The 18,800-nt window shown below is 40.0% G+C and overlaps 1 protein-coding gene across 1 annotated transcript in view; it reads right to left on the bottom strand.

The window, feature by feature from the left end:
* LOC125235109 (pyruvate carboxylase, mitochondrial) overlaps positions 1–9,409 on the bottom strand; it is a 52,244-nt gene extending 42,835 nt beyond the window's left edge. Inside the window, 6 exon segments of the mRNA XM_048141542.1 lie at positions 2,433–2,601; positions 3,909–4,003; positions 5,072–5,187; positions 5,806–5,946; positions 7,673–7,824; positions 9,194–9,409. Of these exon segments, the coding sequence (XP_047997499.1) occupies positions 2,433–2,601; positions 3,909–4,003; positions 5,072–5,187; positions 5,806–5,946; positions 7,673–7,824; positions 9,194–9,280 (760 nt within the window). The 5' untranslated portion in view covers positions 9,281–9,409.
* Between the last annotated feature and the right edge of the window lie 9,391 nt (positions 9,410–18,800).

The following is an 18,800-nucleotide window of genomic DNA, read 5'->3' as shown; positions in this document are numbered from 1 at the left end:
AATAATCGCTTCTAAAGGAAAACAAAGTGTGTCCCCCCCCTCTAACTTTTGAACCGTATGTTTAAGAACTTCATAAAGACTTTCTAGGAAAATTGTTTGGAACTTGATAGGTTCAGTAGTTTTTGAGAAAAATTCGGAAAACTACGGAACCCTACACTGAGCGTGGCCCGACACGCTCATGGCCGGTTTTTTTTAATTATAAATGGGCTCACTCTTGACCACAGACTAGCCAAAGGCAAAGACGTGGCCTACGATGGAGTGAGCTCGTCCAGAAGATGCCTGTGCACCCTTGATTTGAAGGTTGCCGGGTTATATGAGCTCGAAAATATAGCCGCCGGTAAGGAATTCCATGCATTTGCCACGGCTCGTGGGAGCCTGGGGTCCGCTTTGACAACTAATCCCAAGATTTAGCGTAGGCTAGTTGTTACGAAAGCGACTGCCATCTGACCTTCCAACCCGAAGGGTAAACTAGACCTTATTGGAATTATTCCGGTTTCCTCACGATGTTTTCCTTCACCGAAAAGCGACTGGCAAATATCGAATGAAATTTCGCACATAAATTCCGAAAAACTCATTGGTGCGAGCCGGGGTTCGAACCCGCGACCTCTGACACGAAAGTCGCACGTACTTACCGCTAGGCTAGTATATCATTAGCTATCTGTAGCTGAATGGTGGCCGTTTACAGATGTAAGAAGCGTTTGGCATCCGATGGCTCGGTGAGTGGACAACATCCGGAAAATAGGCTAGTTTCCTACTAGTCAAATCAGCTTTTTATGAACTTTCAAAACGACTTGTTAGTATGGAATTACTATGAAATACTGAGGAGTGACGTCACAGTCAATTCATTTACTTTATATCTTTCTCTTTTACTTAATAAATAGATATTGACGTTTAAAAAAAACTACTGTCCATATTTTTCTTCTAATTATGTGGTGCTTTATTTAGTGCACTGCATAACACATTTTAAGTATAGAAAACTAGCCTATTGCGGGTCTTAACTGGATGAGATTAGCTCAGGACCGGGAGAAGTGGCGTATTAGAAGAGAGGCCTATACTCATCAAAAAGAAAGTTCGATAAGAGTGGCAATAAATTAGAACACGACCGAAGAAGGGAGTGTTTTAAATCGACACGAGTTACGAATGTCCTTTTTGCACGTGTATATTATCGTACGACGTTTTTCAGTACAAATGGCCCTCCGAAGTTTCTACCTGACAAGAAATTGACCACTTCTCGCACTAGTGCGTAAAAAAAAACTCCATCTGTACTGAAAATAATATTGCTAATTCTCGCAGTAGTGTCATCATCGATACAAAATAAAAAAAACTCCATCTGTACTGAAAATAATATTGCTAATCGAATTATCGCTGTGGTTCTCATCCAGGAGTGCCCCGCAGTTTTTCGAATGTCGTCCATGTAACGAGCCAACGGATGCCAGGCGCTTCTTACATCCGATAGCGGCCACCATTCGGTCAACATTTTGGTCCACCTGCCATCACTCTACCTGGCAACATGTCCCGCCCAATTCCATTTGAGTTTGGAACACCCACGTCTCGCTAGGTATTTTATAAAAAAGTGTATCAGGCATAGTAAATTATACTCTAGATCCGCTAAACTATTAAAAAGTCTGTTATCGTCAGACGAAAAGGACTTTATACTCAATAACATTTATATCTTTAGAAGTCGCATTTGTATTGAGGTATCATTGTTATTTACGTTAGCCAAAGATAATATGGTTCCTTTTACTGATAACATACAAATAATATATATAAGTATACTTGCGTCACCTTATTGTTTCAACCATTAGTATTGGGGGCTCGTCTATTGCGTCACGTCATTACATTAATTCAACCATTCAAATGATTTAAGTTTTTTTTTTTGTTTTTTTTTTTTTTACTATAATGGCAGATAAATTTATTTATTGGACAAAAATTTAAGTTTTTATTTACATCATCAGTTAAAGTAACTTTAGGTTTATCCTTCGATTACGGAACAAATGAGTACTTTTGTGCTATAAAGGACCCGTTGATTTATACGAACGTCAACAAGGGTTAATACAGGAAGACATAGATAAAAATAATTTTTGATTTCTAGTAAATAAGTCCTTTTGGTCATAATTCAAATGGAGTACTTTTGTGTTATAACTAAACCCGTTGACCACGAACGCTGTAAAAGTTCGAAACGTCGAGATGTATTATAAACTCATTATACGCGATATACCTAATCCGTTTCTAAAGTTTTTATTTTATGAGTAACTATCGCGCTAATCGAAGACAATATTATATGAGTATAAGATCTAGGTATCTTACCGAGCATGGTACGCGTTCACCTAGACGAGTTTGTGTGTAGGAACGCGCTTCTATCATATATTTGAACGCCATTGTCCGAGGTGTGCCAAAGGCTGACAGATTTGTAACGTATTTAAGGTTCTTACCAAGCAGTTGGACTTCAATATGCCTAGGCCGTTCGATGAAGCGTTCTATGAACATGGATCCGTTGCCAAAGGCGCCCAGCGCTTCTGAGGAGGCTCGCTCGAAGGATGATTCCACTTCGGCCATGTCGCGCACTACACGCATACCGCGACCGCCACCGCCGTAAGCCGCCTGCAAAAAAAAAGATATCATTCACTCCATTCTATCCGTTCAACGACATTTGATGAATAGGATGGCGAACATTTCGACACATCCATTCTTATTAAGTTCACAGAGGCTACTTACAAACATTTATGTGTAATTTAAATATTTGAACATTTCATCACTACTTTGAAAAAAACTTGTATCTTCTTCTGTCAATGAAAAGAAAAATGTAATAAGTATGTATGCAATGCATATAGACTTACTGCGTTTTAACTTTGAGGAGCAGTGTGAGATACGAGATTTTTTCAAAGTAGTGACGATTTACTAAATAATGTATATATTAATGGTAGATTTGATGTTCCTATTTTAGAAAGAAATTTGTATTATTTTAGTAACTTTATATTATATCGAACTTGACATTGAGTTTGTGATAAGACTGATAAGTAATGAATAATAATGTATTTATAGTGTTAAGATGACTAGTATATAAGCGCTTTGGTTAACACTACAATGCTCATGTATGCTAAAATAAATGAAATGAAAATTCTTGAGATGGTGTGGGTAAGGGTTTCCCCAAACCTATCGACGCGGAATCAGGTCTCGCGGAACCTACCAAAAATCGTTCGTTAGGATGAAGACGCTGAACGAATGTTCATAGTAACGAGCGAATTTTGGTCGACGTAAGCAGATTCCGTGTCGATATGTTTGGGGAGACCCTAAAAGCTGCTATACCGATCACGATCTAGCAAAGTTCCTTGTCTTACGGCTCAGCCATGACATTGATCTAAGCGCGACAGCGGTGAGCGGCGGCCATACATTGGAGTGAGACACAGCGACGGGACTTTTCATTCGCACGTATGGCTGCCGCTCACCGCTGACGCGCTTAGACCAATGTCGTGGCTGGGCCGGCATGGTGGAGGCCTTGACTCATTTTGGATTATCTTTTGTTTCAAACATTTGATTTAATGAGTATTACTGTCTTTTTGTTGTGTGTATGCATGGTCGTGTTGCAGGGCAGTATTAGGAATTATCCACCGGTGCACTTAACTCCTGGGTAACCAGGCAGTCCCAGTCTAGACGCCGTCAAGCTACATTTCATGGCGACCCTACCAGTAGAGCTGTAGTCAGACAGCCCCAGTCTAGACACCGTCAAGCTACATTTCATGGCGACCCTACCAGTAGAGCTGCAGTCAGACAGCTCCAGTCTAGACGCCGTCAAGCTACATTTCAGTGGGCTGGTGGCTGGTGGTCAAAGTGTCACAATTTTGCAACCGTACCGTCTTCAAGGAAGTCTCTTGGTTCTAATTACGCGCCATATGAAATACTGTAAATACCTTGAAGATGACTGGAAGACCATGCTTCTTGCAGAAGTCGACAGCCTCTTCTTTGGTTGTGATGGGACCGTCCGTACCGGGTACGATGGGAACCTCTGAAATAAGACAATATTGTAGGTATTTACTTATAAAATTAAAGCAGAACTTTCCCATATTCGAGATCTTGAAGGTAAGTTTCGGTCTCAAAGGAAAATGTTTCGTGAAAGAAAGTTAAAATATCAAAGTGCTATTTTTGTGGGTCTCTTAATCCAACTTTACATACTCAATACAGTACAGTCAACAGCAATAACTCTTTGGAGGCCGCAACAATATGTGACACGCTATTATGGTTCTATAGAAAAATATCGTGTCAGATATTATTGCGGCCTTCGAATAGCAACATGTTATTGCAGGTGACTGTACCTACTGAGATTAATATTGTAGATGCCAGTAAACATCAACTGAATGAGATTTTTTGCCGAAAGACGCGAGACTGAGGTCGACAAAATAAGCAAATCTACGAATTGCTACTTATTCTAGACAATAACGATTGTAGAATATTAACGTGAAATAAAGTGTAATCACCATATTCATAAACGTAGTCTAAAGTTATCACGCCGATTAAGTTCGCTTGTCCCTTTCCGACGTATTGGTGTGATAGAAAAGGACAAACGAACTTTATCGGCTTGATAACTTTAGGGAACGTTTATGAATAAGGGGGTAAGTGTAAGGCCTGAGTGCACGATCTTATTCGGCGTGCAGCGGGCGGGGCGTACAAACAATTGAAGCTCATACAAGTATCCTGAGTCGACGCTGTACAGGGTCGATGCCAGCAGTTCTCGAAAAGCTTGTACAAAAATTAAGGGAAAAGTTAAATTTGTTTTTATTAATTCCTATTTTGTTACCAAGATTTTGTTGATGAATTGAGATTTTATTAACTTTTATTTCGTCATTAAGGTTCTCTAGTATCTATTTTCTTAATTATAACAATTATCCTGTAGATATCTTACGAAAGTCGAATTATATTACTAAATGCTGGTAACAAAATAGGATCAATTAAAATTTCCTGACGTGGCTATGTATAAAGTTGACGGGAATTGCTGATGCATGCTCGCAAGCCCCGCCGAACGCTCCGCTCCTAGCGTCTACTCAAGCCTTACGTAAGAAAGCATTTGAAAACCTACTAGCTTCAATAGCGGCTTTCCTGGCAGCTACTTTGTCTCCCATTCTTTGCACCACAGAGGGATGCGGCCCGATGAATCGCATGCCCGCATCCACGATCGCTTGTGCGAAATCTGCCCTGTTGACAAATATTAAATGAAATATCTAATAAATAAATATTATAGGTCATTCTTAAACAGATTGACTGAGTCCCAGGCGTAAGCTCAAGAAGGCTTGTGTTGCAGGTACTCAGACAACTGGGGGGCAAGTGTTGGAAGAGTCAATACGCAATACGGAAAGAGGAGAGTTGTGAAATGAAAAGGACCCTATAATTTTGTGACTCTTCTCTTTCCACAGAGTCTGCCTCTGCGGTAAGAACGCGTGAATATCAATCCAAAGATCATGGATTCAAATCCAAGCTTGTACCAAATATTGTTTCTGAGATAAGTAAAGATAAAAAAGGAAAACGATGGAAAAATATGGATTGCGCGCATGTAGTGATGCACAAATTGCGGAAACTTACCAAAAAATCTTAAATTTCTTGAAAAATTTACGAAAATTTCACGAAAAATACAGGGAATTTAAAGTTATGAAATGGAAAGTTTCCGAAGATTTCCTATGTGAAAATTTCCGAATTTGGTAACTTTCCGTCGGCGCATCAGTACGTGCATGATAAGAAAAAAATAGATTTTTGAGAGAAATGGAGTAATTCATGTTACGGGAAAATTGCAAGTGAATGATATTGCGTATGACTTACCTTTCTGACAACAGTCCATAACCAGGATGGACAGCGTCCACATTATTCTCTTTAGCCACTCTGATGATTTCCGGGATACTGAGGTATGCTTCCACTGGAGCCAACCCTTTGCCGACTATATATGACTCGTCGGCTTTTTGTCTGAAAAAGAAAACAGTTTTTCTCAATTTATTTGGTCATTTCAAATAGAAAAATGTTGTTCTTTATTTTTCGACTCAGGTATGGTAGGTACTTAATGTTGGCGCGCCCAGGCTAGCCCGAGCTGCCGGTCGCCTTCACTGCGGCCCAGAAACCGGGCCCCGCTCAAGCTAGGTGCTAAGGGTCGCGAGGTTGGATAACGGCTGGTAGCGGTAGGGCTAACAATCACCGGATCGCCCAGTCGTCCCCAAAAAGACGGCGTCAGACCGCCCCACGAGGATGGGGCGCGCCCCGACACAGCCCCATGCGCGGATCCAGGGGGGGGTCATGGGGGTCATGACCCCCCCCCCTGGAGCCTAGGTTGGTCATACAAATAGACCACGTGACCCCCCCCCTGGGCACGAAGCTGGATCCGCGCTTGCACAGCCCCCACAGCGCCCAGCGCGGAAAGGGCCACTCACACCCCAGCAGGGGTGTCGAACGAAGATTCACCACCACCACTTAATGTTGGACGTTTCAAAAGCAACACACTAGTTCTAAATTTATCGCATCGGTGTGTCCCTATTGCACTTACAAATAGTGTGAAAAGGACAGCCTGTCGTTTATCACGCGAACATGCTTGCCTGATGCCTGAAGGCCTGACTAAAGGCAAGGCAATATACGGTGTTATACAAAATATGTTGCTCTCGCATAGGTCTCTTTAGTCATCAAAAACGATGTCTCTCGGACATTGCACCATAAATCGTCTGAAATAGTCGCTAAGGCCAGTAGTAGTACTTTCAACAAAACTGACCGCCATCGATGCTTTCGAAATGTGGTGCTGGAGGAGACCGTACACCATAACAATGTACCCATTTAGATCCAGTAAGGATTCCAATGAAACACAGGACCACATGCCGCTGGCTGACCAGATTCGAGTTCTTTGGGCACATCGCAAGAAAAGACAACTTAGAGAAGTTGCTCCTGACGGAAGGCCAGAGGCAAGAGTCCAACTTTCTGGTCAGGGTACGTAGCCGAATGTCACAAACGCTCACGAGACGAAACGCTCGTAGATATCTATCTCTATCGCTCTTGCGTATTGGCGCGACAGAGCCAGACTACCTTTCGCGGCGTTTCGTTTTCGTTTCGCGTCGGAGAAATGCCATTCGGCTACGGGGCCAGACTAGATACGCGCTGCCCTAAATAACTATATCGATCTGCGTTGCCCTCGACACAGGAATGTTTTGCTGCAGATTGAACGAGGTGGCCAGGACAGATTTTATCCAGGACTAGTAACGAAGTATATTACTTAGACCACGACCTAAGTCTTCACGACCCTTCAGCAGTGAGGATAAACAACGGAAGCAGAAGGCCTCACCTGTGCATCTGCAGCTTATCCTGCTCGCTGTAAATGGCGACGGATCGAATCCTCTCCTCTCCAGATTTCTCCTCTACACCCTACTCAGAACTATGTAATATGTATAGAGTAGAAGCCAGTATACCGAAACAGACATCTGTCTTCTGTCTCTATCTTACTGTAAGCATAAATATGTCTGTCTCGCTCTCACAGCTCTCTGCAGCTTGTCCTGTTCGCTGTAAATGGCGACGGAACAGATCCCGAGTTCGGAGCATGCTCGGAACACTCTGATGGCGATTTCTCCTCTATACCCTACTCAGAACTATGTAACATGCACGTATGTCTTCTGTCTCTATCTTACTGTAAGCATAAATATGTCTGTCTCGCTCTCACCTGTGCATCTGCAGCTTGTCCTGTTCGCTGTATATAGCGACGGACCGAATCCCGAGCTCGGAGCATGCTCGGAACACTCTGATGGCGATTTCTCCTCTATTTGCTACTAGCACGCTCCTTATGGGTTTGTATTCGACCGGTTTGTTTGCGTTCTGTAACATAAAATAGGTGTCAAATTACAATACATTATGATAACCATCCTTCCGGTAGATTTCGACCACGATGTAATGGCGACTTGGCGACATGTTCTAGTTCAGTTCGGTTTGAAAATGGTCATGCAGCCAAGCAAACAAATCACGGAGCTGTGAAACTATTTCGTCTATATTTTTTAACTTCTGATTAGCAGAAACTCTGCAATCGATGCCACTAGGCTTAGAATAGATTTTAAAAGTGGAAAATGCCTGCCTTCGGTGAGACTTGAACACATTGCCTCTGGATTTCGTCTATTCTCTGATACACCAGCTGGTGTTACATCATTGAAAGTAAGTCGCTATTGCATAGCTGTCGACTGCTTTAGGAGTCTTTGGCATTCTTGGCAAGACATTCCGAATACTCCGAAGACGGCCACAGCCGTCTGTGTCGGTTATAGGTGTCCCTCGTCTGGATGCTTTAAGGTTCTATATATAGGCTTGGGACTTTTGGATGCTCGCTATGGTTCTGGCATCCGCAGAGTCGCCATTATGTTAAAAAAATTTTTTCGAAGTCAAAGTCAAAGCCTGGAAATAAAACATGTTAGATGTCATGATCTATACGTATACCTATAACAATATGCAATTAATTTTATCACAAATCTATTACACACACGTGTCGAAGTTCACAGTTGACGCGATATGCATAATATATACTATATACGTACCTACGATTTACTTTACTATGCATCCTCTTTGATACTTGTGTTTTGTTTGACAGACTACTGACATCTATTTCAAATAAAAATAAAAACACTTGAGTAAGTAATAAGTTATCAGTTCAGATGAAATATCGTTTACGCAATTTGTAACAAAATTTTAAAATGAACAATTTTACGACTTGCGAAATTAAATCCTGGTTAGAACCGTATCAGGAATTAAAATATGATGAAGAAAAGTCTAGTATATTTTGCTCTTTATGTGATGTTCATTTCAAAGCCGGAAAAAAAGTATTTATTGCTAACCATATTAAAAGTGTATCCCATCAAAAAAACTGTGGTGAATATAGCTTGTTGTTAGATTGGATAGAGATATTGTTGTTAGATATTTTATTTCCAGGCTTTGACTTTGACTTCGAAAAATAATTTTTAACATAATGGCGACTCTGCGGATGCCAGAACCATAGCGAGCATCCAAAAGTCCCAAGCCTATCTATATATTACTGGTACAATTTACCTAATTGAATTTTTCCACGTTTAACAAATTTTAGTAGTGCCCACTCACGGCACGACATATGGCACACGTGTTCAGTGGAATACACATGGCACTCAATAGTGTAAAACGTGGAAAATAGCATGTGAAATTAACCCCAGCCGTGTTTGTTAGTACTTACCGAGCTCGCATATCGTGATCTTGCACAACTCCATGCTTGAAACTGATTGGCCGTCAAATAAATATGGCGCGCCTTGAGGATCTGCATCTTCACTTATCACAATAAAACAACTTACAAAAACAATAAGTACTGCGCTAAGTAAATAGCACTACAGCTTAGAATAATAACTATTTCATTGTATAAAAAAAAAAAATTGACTAGACTATTCTTCGTTTTCGTATCGTTTTCTGAAACAAAGAAAGGTGAATGTTAAAAAAAATTGAGGAGAAAAAATCTAATCAAAGGTCTCGTTGCTTACCACAAAGACGAGATTTGATTATATCTTCATACGAATAAATGTTAGTGCCACAACATCCTTAGTCTAAGGCCTGAGTCACTGTATAATATACACCCTGTTTTTATTAAATTCCGTTAAATTTCCGTTCTTTAGATCAAATACAATTAATTTCTCTAAGAAACTAGCGTCTTAACTCTTACGGTTATCGACTTATTAAAAAAAAAAAACTGAGCACGTCTTTGACAGCCTTTACCACTTCCCAATGCTATTTGTTTTGACATGTGCCGTCAATCACACTAATTAATTCATTTATTATGTATGAAAACGATGAAAAAATATTTTTTGCGAATTTAACTAAAAGTGATACAGGGTGGGTGGTCGTGTGGTGACGGGTTAAGAATTTCACCACCCCCTTTCTTCCCGTGGGTGTCCTAGAAGACTGTGGGATATGGGTTAAATTGTGGTGTAGGCGAGAGGCTGGCAACCTGTCACTGCAATGTCGCAACAATTTCGTTTTCTGTCAACCCCTTATTTGCCAAGCGTGGCACTGAAACTTGAGTAGTTTCATGTGCTCTGCCTACCCCTTCATGGGATACAGGCGTGATTGTATGTATGTATGTATGTATGATAAACAGGGTGGTTCCTGATAACGAACCTAACGATATGTCGATTTTAACGGAAAACGATAAAAACACGGTGTAGAGTACTATCGTGAATGGACGCTCGGAGCGGAGCGTTCGGCGGGGCGTGCAGCGGGGCGGGCGAGCGTGCGTCTACCCTATGCAGCGTCGACTCAGGACACTTGTATGAGCTTCAATTGTTTGACATGCACGTCGCACGCCCCGGCCTTCTGCATACCCAATATGAGCGGCCACTCAGTCCTTACACTTATGGCACAGTATAATAAAGAGTACTACCGTACAGTATGGCCACTCCCGCTCCCCGCTGAAAGTGCCGCCCACCCCCTCTCGGTTACCTCACAGTTACCGCCTGTCAAAAACACGAACAGTCGACCTATCATATTTCACTCATACAAGCACAGTACGCGTTTACCTACACGAGCTAAGACTGTGTGCTAGGAATGCGCCTCTTCACTACATAGTATAAAACAAAGTCGCTTTCTCTGTCCCTATGTCCCTATGTATGCATAAATCTTTAAAACTACCCAATGGATTTTGATGCGGTTTTTTTTAATAGATAGAGTGATTCTAGAGGAAGGTTTACATGTAGGTATAGTACCCGTGCGAAGCCGGGGCGGGTCGCTAGTTCAATATATTTGATCGCCAGTGTCCGAGGTGTGCTTATGGTAAGCTACATTAGCTACAAAAATAGGAAATTTTCCTTAGAAATGACACAAATAGTAAATTAACAGAAATTCATTTGGTATCGAATCAAGAAGTTATCAATGTTATCTTAGCATTGTTTAATAATACGAAGATAAAACTCTGGCCTAAACAAAGAAGTCTCTCAGATAATGAAGTATATAGCAACCAAGATCAAATGAACTTGTAGTTTTTGTAATTTAATTTATCATTTCATACATTATTTTAAACGCCTATCCGAAATCTGTAAATTGGTAAAAGCTGTACACCAGCCCTCTAGCACAACTTGCCTTGTCGCGCGCGCGTCCATACTTGAAGTCGCGCTTGATGTATGGATGGACTCGCGCGCGACACGGCAAGTTGTGCTAAAAGGTCAGAAGAGTGCCAATAATGCTGGCCACATTTCCCCGCTGGATGGTAATGGAAATCATCTGCCCCAGGAATGAACCAGCCCTAGGATCCCCGGTGATGTCAAGGAGCCTCTTCTTTAAATCCTTGAACAAAGTTCGCGCATCCTGACACCAAGGCCCTAAAGTCTCCACTGCAAACGTCGCAAATACGTGGTTACTTAAAAGACCAGCATATTTGCGGCGCTTCAGTGCTTCAGCCGTTGCCGCTGCCCCGTCCGGCCTTAAAGAAGTAGAGTCCAAATGGGACGGCGCCAAGGTATCCACGCAGGTTGCATCCCAGATGAGCGGCCGTCCCATTCGCCAGGGAATTAGGGTCATTAAGGGAATAAGGGTCTTTCCTCTTACTATGAATATTTTTTCCGTATTGTTAAGGATATCGAGTAACGACTTCTAAAACAGACTTATTGCTAGAGGCTCTGACAGGTAATATCTTGTAACGATTAACATAATAAACAAACGTGGCTATGTACAGACATATATCATTGTATATACAAATGTAAACGATAGTCAGTTAGCGAGCAGTAGATTATTAGCTCAATTAGACTTGCATACTTGGTCCGGTTAGCGCTATTTTAAACCTAGGTATCATATATGTCTGTAAAGGACTTTGTACTCTGTATTTAATACCCTTCAGTGTCAAATAAGCCATGAGGTATCGGTGTTAGAAAGTAACAAAAGATACTCGTTCCCGTGTGAATAAAAGAGAGAGCAAGTGATTTATAGTTCATTGCATAACTCGCCCGCGCTATCTTCGCGTCTCTTTTATTTACACGAGAGCAACTATCTTTTGTTTCTGTTTCTATCACCGATCACTCATCGCTTAAGGCCCCATTTAGACGGTGCGAGAACTCGCATACGAGTTTTATTACATTGCGGTATTTGATGTCTGTGCAAAATTAATCTAACCTCAACAGACCGCAATGTAACTAAAATGGCATGCGAGTTCGCACCCCGTCTAAATCAGGCCTAAGACTCTATGGGAGCGAAAACGCTAAAATGGAAAGGAGTCCCCCTTTCAATTTGAGAACTTCAGTTAAATATTAACTAGATTTATCGAAAAAAAATCTCCATTAAGAACAACTCAGTTAAAAGATATCGCGAAAAATTTTTTTAAATCGAGGTTCCGCTCTCAACTATTTGTCCTTCAAAACTTATTTAAACGGAACGAAATTTGAGAATCTGAATAACAATGAAAATCTGTGTCGGACTGTTTAGATTTTTTGGCTAATTGTTACCGATTTTGAGTATCACACCTTTTTTTGAGCCATATTGAAAAAGGCCGTTTTTAGAAATTTTTGATTGGCTCTAGCGTCTTTTAAAATAAAAATAGCAAAAAAAAACAAAACGGTCCGACACAGATACAAATAATAATAATTTGTGTTGAAAGAATCATTGCTCCATCTTCAAAAACTAGGCAGGAAAATAGTTGAGAGAGTTTGTATGTAGAATTGACCTGTATCGTATCGTCTTAATCTCTTAGGCAGGACCAGTACCTAATGTATTCTGAAGTCATAGTGAACTCAACAGTAAAAGTAATACCGTGCTACAACTATAACATATTTGTCTCATTTTTTTTTTAATTATTAATGGACTTACTCTTGGCCAGACTAGCCAAAGGCAAAGACGTGGCCTACGATGGAGTGAGCTCGCCCAGAAGATGCCTGTCTCATTCTGCTATTTTCAAATTATAAAAACAAATAACCTAAGATATGTGTACCAAGTGCAACATCATCGCTGGACGACCTTAAACTACTTGAATTAAAATTCAAAAACGGCCAGTATATTGTATGAATGATAGTCACAGTAATCTCCTTACTAAACGATTGGAACGCGATGACCTGAATGACTTTGAAACACTATGTTGATATATGTAGGTAATGATACTAATAGTAGTGTGTTATAAGTGATTTAAGTCACGGTATTACATAATCTAGATTCGATAACTGAATGTCAGATTATAGTACCTAATAGTTATTTTCTTGTTTTAGTTAATTTTATAGTAGCGGGTGTCAAAAAATGGAGTGGCACGCTAGTAGATGTCACCGCAATATTTCTTAAGATTTTGTGTTTTAATTTAAGGTCATAAAATGTACACAGAAGACACCTTTCACCGTACCTATAGGTATATGAATAATACACAAAGGTTAAATCGTTAAATGAATAGAATTCATGAAATAGTCGTTAATGAAATGGATAGAAGTTGCCTCCAATTTTGCATATCGGTTTAATAGATCAGTTACTCCTTTGTGTATTATTGTTAGGTTAGGCACCGAACTGCCTACGCTAGCGTTCGGTCAATAAACCTGAAAGTAAGTAATTGCCTGTTTTTTTTTCAGCTTAAACCGCTAAACAAATTTAAATAAATATGGTGATAATTTGAGACTAGGAAAATAGCATTGTCGTAAGTAAAATAAAAAATAATTAATATAAACAATCCGTAGTTCTTTCAAGTGAAAAACATAAAACCGTAAAATCTGTGGAACGAATACTGAATTTAAAGCGAAACAGCAATGGCAGCTAAGTTACCTTGACTTTGACCGCACGAAATCTTGGGTAAGTCAACAGCCTTTGGCATTGAAAGCTTTGTAATAAAATAAGGATGTTTCGGCACACTCAGGTAAACCGCGACGCTGGTTGGTAAATTAAGTTTTAAGGCTCAGCCACGACATTGGTCTAAGCGCGACAGCGGTGAGCGGCGGCCATACATTGGAGCGAGACACAGCGATGGGACTTTTCATTCGCACGTATGGCTGCCGCTCACCGCTGTCGCGCTTAGACCAATGTCGTGGCTGAGCTGTTAGTTATAGTGTAAGGCCTGAGCGAAGTGTTCGGCGGAGCGTGCAGCGGGGCAGGCGAGCGTGCGTCCACCCTATGCAGCGTCGACTCAGGACACCTGTATGATACACTGGTCAAAAAGAGAAATAAATAAACAAAGTGTGATGTAAAGCTGCATTTTTGGTATGTTATTTGGGGTCCTTGGGGGAATGTAGGACTATATTTTGCAAGCAAAAAAATGGTGTGCTAACTTTGTAATTTAAAAAAAAAAGTAAAAAAATCAGACTTTTTTTGGTTTTTGCCGTTTTATTAAAAAAACTATGCATTTTTTGTCAAAAGTTGCTTTGTAATGTTGAAAGCGCATTAAATTCCAAACAGTTTGACATCTTTTTTATCAATGTCCGTCAAATATTTTGTGAGATATGAAGCGTCAAAAAAGAGCATTTTTTCCCCTTTCTATGAAAATATTCGTTTTGCTAATATTTTGAGACAGATATCAGCAAAACAACTCAGGCTATTACATAAATTGTAAAATAAAAATGTTGAAAATTTCACTAGCTTTCATTTAAGACCAAAAGAGTGCCAGTTATTTAAAAAAATAGGATTATATCATAAGTCAAGTATAACTGGATCAGAAATAATCGGTGGATGGTAATGGCCAAATGGGATAGTTTACATATATTTACAGGAGGCGTAGCGGAGAACGAATTATTATTATTTGGGGGCCGTTCAAGTATTACTCAGACACATATTTGCGTATATCAAATCAACATTTATTTAGTAAGTTAAGTTTACGGTCAAAAAGAGCTCAGGATCGCCGCTTGGCGGAAAAAAATATTTACGAGTAGAAAACCCTCATTAATTGAATCAGATTGTTCCGAAATTGTTCTTGTATGGACTGGTTTTTAAAGCATATCACTGAGGGTCAATAACATCGATGCAATCTCACGAGCGTTGTCGTGGACGTGCCCGAATCATAGTATTCTCCGTTTAACGAAATATCAGTACATAGTATGTGTTGTATTGCACGCGCAGGTCTCTCACCGCCGCGCAGGTGTAGTCGGACCATAACTCGACAGTATACACGCTTGTACAAAAACTGAGGAACAGCTGTCTTTTTACGCTGTCACTACATTTGGCGAATCTTCTAGCCAACATATTTGCCCTTACTGCGGTGGCTCGCCTCTGCCTTTCTATGTCCTCCTGGTCTTTTAAACTGGACAACAAGATGTGGCCAAGATATTTGACTTCGTGTACTCTCCGCAATTGAACTCCATCAAGCAAAAGAGGTGGTACATGTGTGGGCATATGTGCTGCCTCCGTGAGCATAAATTCAGACTTGTCCGGATTGTATCTCACGTTATGCTGGCTGGCGTATCTTTCGCATTCTGCAAGTAACTCACGCATAGCTCCCACAGATGGTGCTAGTAGGACCATATCGTCTGCATATGCGATGTGATTTATCATTTGCCCATTGTTGGAGCAGCCAACCTCGGTACTGGTCAAAGCCTGCGACAGCCCATCCATCTACACGCTGAAGAGAGCCGGAGACATACTGCCTCCTTGTCTCACGCCACAGTTTAGCCCGCTGGCTGTGGACAGAGTTGACTTCCATCTTACTACGTTCTTCTGCTGGGAATACCTTTTCTCCAGTATCTTAATAATTGGCGTGGGCGCTTTCCCTTCCCGTAGTTTATTCCACAGCAATTGGTGGTCAAATACAACTCGAGTGGACTTTCTATCACTACAGGAACTCACTCTTTCTATCAAGATGCAGAACCAGGACCCTCAAAAAGGAAAAAGTAAAATGTAACTAATTCTGTTTTATTTTTCTAATTTACTAAATTTCAAAATTTTACTGTATTTTATTTCTTCATTAGTAATAGTCAAATCGATGCAAAGTTAGCTTAGACAATTTTTTCAGATAAACGGATATCAAAGAAAGTAAGATCGAATAGATAGCACTTTCAACCTAAAACTTTTACCGTAAACTATTTTACCTTAACCAATCTACCAGACGCTTGGCTTCTCTATTTATAGATTTTTTTTTGTTTACCAAAGTAACTATTCGTCTTACTGACCTTTATTTGCACTAAAACTAAAGCAAAATAAATTTTATGCAATGTTAAATTGCAATATATATCATATCATGAAGTATTTTGCAGATATTTGTCTAAAAATATTGGCAAAACGCTACATTTTATAAATGCGTCAAAAATTAACCTTTTTTGACGCTTCATATTTCGAAAACTATTTGACGGACATTGATAAAAAATATGTCAAACTGTTTTAAATTTAATGCGCTTTCAACATTACAAAGCAACTTTTGACCAAAAACGCATAGTTTTTTAATAAAAAAATAAAAACCAAAAAATTTCCGATTTTTTTACTTTTTTTTTTAAATTACGAAGTTAGCACACTTTTTTTTTGCTTGCAAAATATAGTCTTACATTCCCCCAAGGACTCCAAATAACATACCAAAAATCCAGCTTTACATCACACTTTGTTTTTTTAGCCGATTTTCATGTAAGATTTGACCGGTGTATGAGCTGAGCTGCAATTGTTTGACATGCACGCCACTCGCCCAATATGAGTGCGCACTTGGGCATTATACACTTACTTATATTTATATATGCAGTTTAAAGCCATACCAGGGTTCAAAAAAGTAGTCTGTTTAAAATACCTGTCTACTAAAATGTAAACAAAACCACATGGCTCGTTCATTCTGCAAATAAATACTTGATGTGTGAATGCATGGTAGTCGATCAGTCGCATATATAAAAACGAGTAGTAGACATTGAGTCACCTTGAGGCGCCAACTTTTTTTTTTAACAATCACGCATACCTACTTCGTGTCCGAGCGGCCGGCATTTGTTTTTTTAACAAAATGCATATGAATTCTTAGAACAAATTAATTTATCCTCATAGAAAATAATTTAATTTGTATTTTTAGTAGGCACACTACTATTTTAACTATAAACTGAAATAAATGTCATATACAAAGAAACAGTGACCCAAGGCCTACAAGTGTTCAAAGCTGGATTCGAACCAGCGTCGTCCGTGATCGCGACGTAAACCGAAACTGGTTCGATCTCCTAACTGAATCAACACAGTCATGTGATTACGAGTACCTCAGAGATGGCCGGGGGGGCGCCATCACACAAATAAATACCCTTACCGGGATTCGAACCCGGGACCGCGGCGTAGCAGGCAGCGTCATTACCGACTAGGCCAAACCTGTCGTCAATATGTATGTCATACTAATCCCCTTCATTACGAGACGAACCCCGAAAACGTCGAAAAATATAGATGTATCAAAGTGGCTCAAAAATATGTCCCAAACTATAACTCTAATTCGTCGAAATAAGAGCTATGGAGCATATTTTTGAACAATTTTGTTCACCATTATTTTTAACCCCCGACGCAAAAACGACGGGGTGTTATAAGTTTGACGTGTCTGTCTGTCTGTTTGTCTGTCTGTGTGTGTGTCTGTCTGTGGCATCGTACCTCCCGAACGGATGAACCGATTTCGATTTAGTTTTTTTTGTCTGAAAGCTGAGTTAGTCGGGAGTGTTCTTAGCTATGTTTCATGAAAATCGGTCTGCTATGTCGCTGTCGGGGGTTTTTTCAAAATTTTAATTTTTACACTTTTGTTGGTCTAAAAATGAACTTAATCTCTATTGAAATGTTATTACTAAGTATGTATATTATTCCCGTATCTGCATAATGTTTTAGTAAACAACGAACCATAGCTACGTGTTATCTAATCTGGTCATAGTCCATTAGCGGGGTCGGAACTAAGCCTCTATTTACTTTGTCTCGCGACTGAAGTAGACATTATTAAACGGTTGTTTTGCCTTTTTGATAAGAAATATTTTTCAGTACAGATGGCGTTTTTTTTACGCACTAGTGCGAGAAGTGGTTCATTATATGCCAGGTCGAAACTTCGGAGGCTCATCTGTACTGAAAAACGTCGTTCGATACACGCGCGAAAAGGAAATTCGTAACTCGTGTCGGTTTAAAACACTCCCTTCGGTCGTGTTTTAATTTATCGCCACTCGTTTCGAACTTCCTCTTTTTCGCACTTGTATCGAAATGTACTATTTCAGTACAGTGTCTTTTTTACGCACTAGTGCGAGAAGTGGTTCATTATAGGTCGAAACTTCAGAGGTCCATCTGTACTGAAAAACGTCGTACGATACACGTGCGAAAAGGAAATTCGTAACTCGTGTCGATTTAAAACACTCCCTTCGGTCGTTTTTTAATTTATCGCCACTCGTTTCGAACTTCCTTTTTACGCACTTGTATCGTAATGTACTATTTCAGAACTTTTTTTATGCATTAGTGCGAGAAGTGGGTCATTTCTGGTCAGGTCGAAAGTATTATGGAGGGTCATCTGTAACTTCAGAAAAAGTCGTACGATACACGTGTGAAATTCGGAAATCATGTTAATTTATCGCCACTCGTTTCGAACTTCCTTTTTCCGCACTTGTATCGTAATGTACTATTATTTATTTGATATTCCCACCGGTTAAGTCTCAAAATGAACTTGTCTGTTTAAGAGTCATTTGAGCTTTTGGTAAACTCGAAAACTTTATTCTTCAGGATATTGTTGATTTCTTGGATTTCTCGAGTGCCCAGAAAAGGATAGGAACGTTATTTCGACAACTTGTTAGTGAAAACTATTACGATTAGCAGATTATTTTTAATTAATTTCCAAACTGCGAACACCCTTACAGCCCACCCTGTATAAAAAATAAAACTATCAAAAGTACGCAAACTTGTGCTAAGCATGCCATCACGTTTTCAGACTTCCTTTGATT

This window comes from Leguminivora glycinivorella, chromosome 17 (genome assembly GCF_023078275.1).
Source record: "Leguminivora glycinivorella isolate SPB_JAAS2020 chromosome 17, LegGlyc_1.1, whole genome shotgun sequence".
In the NCBI taxonomy this organism is placed as follows: domain Eukaryota; kingdom Metazoa; phylum Arthropoda; class Insecta; order Lepidoptera; family Tortricidae; genus Leguminivora; species Leguminivora glycinivorella.
This window is presented reverse-complemented; position numbering and strand designations above follow the sequence as displayed.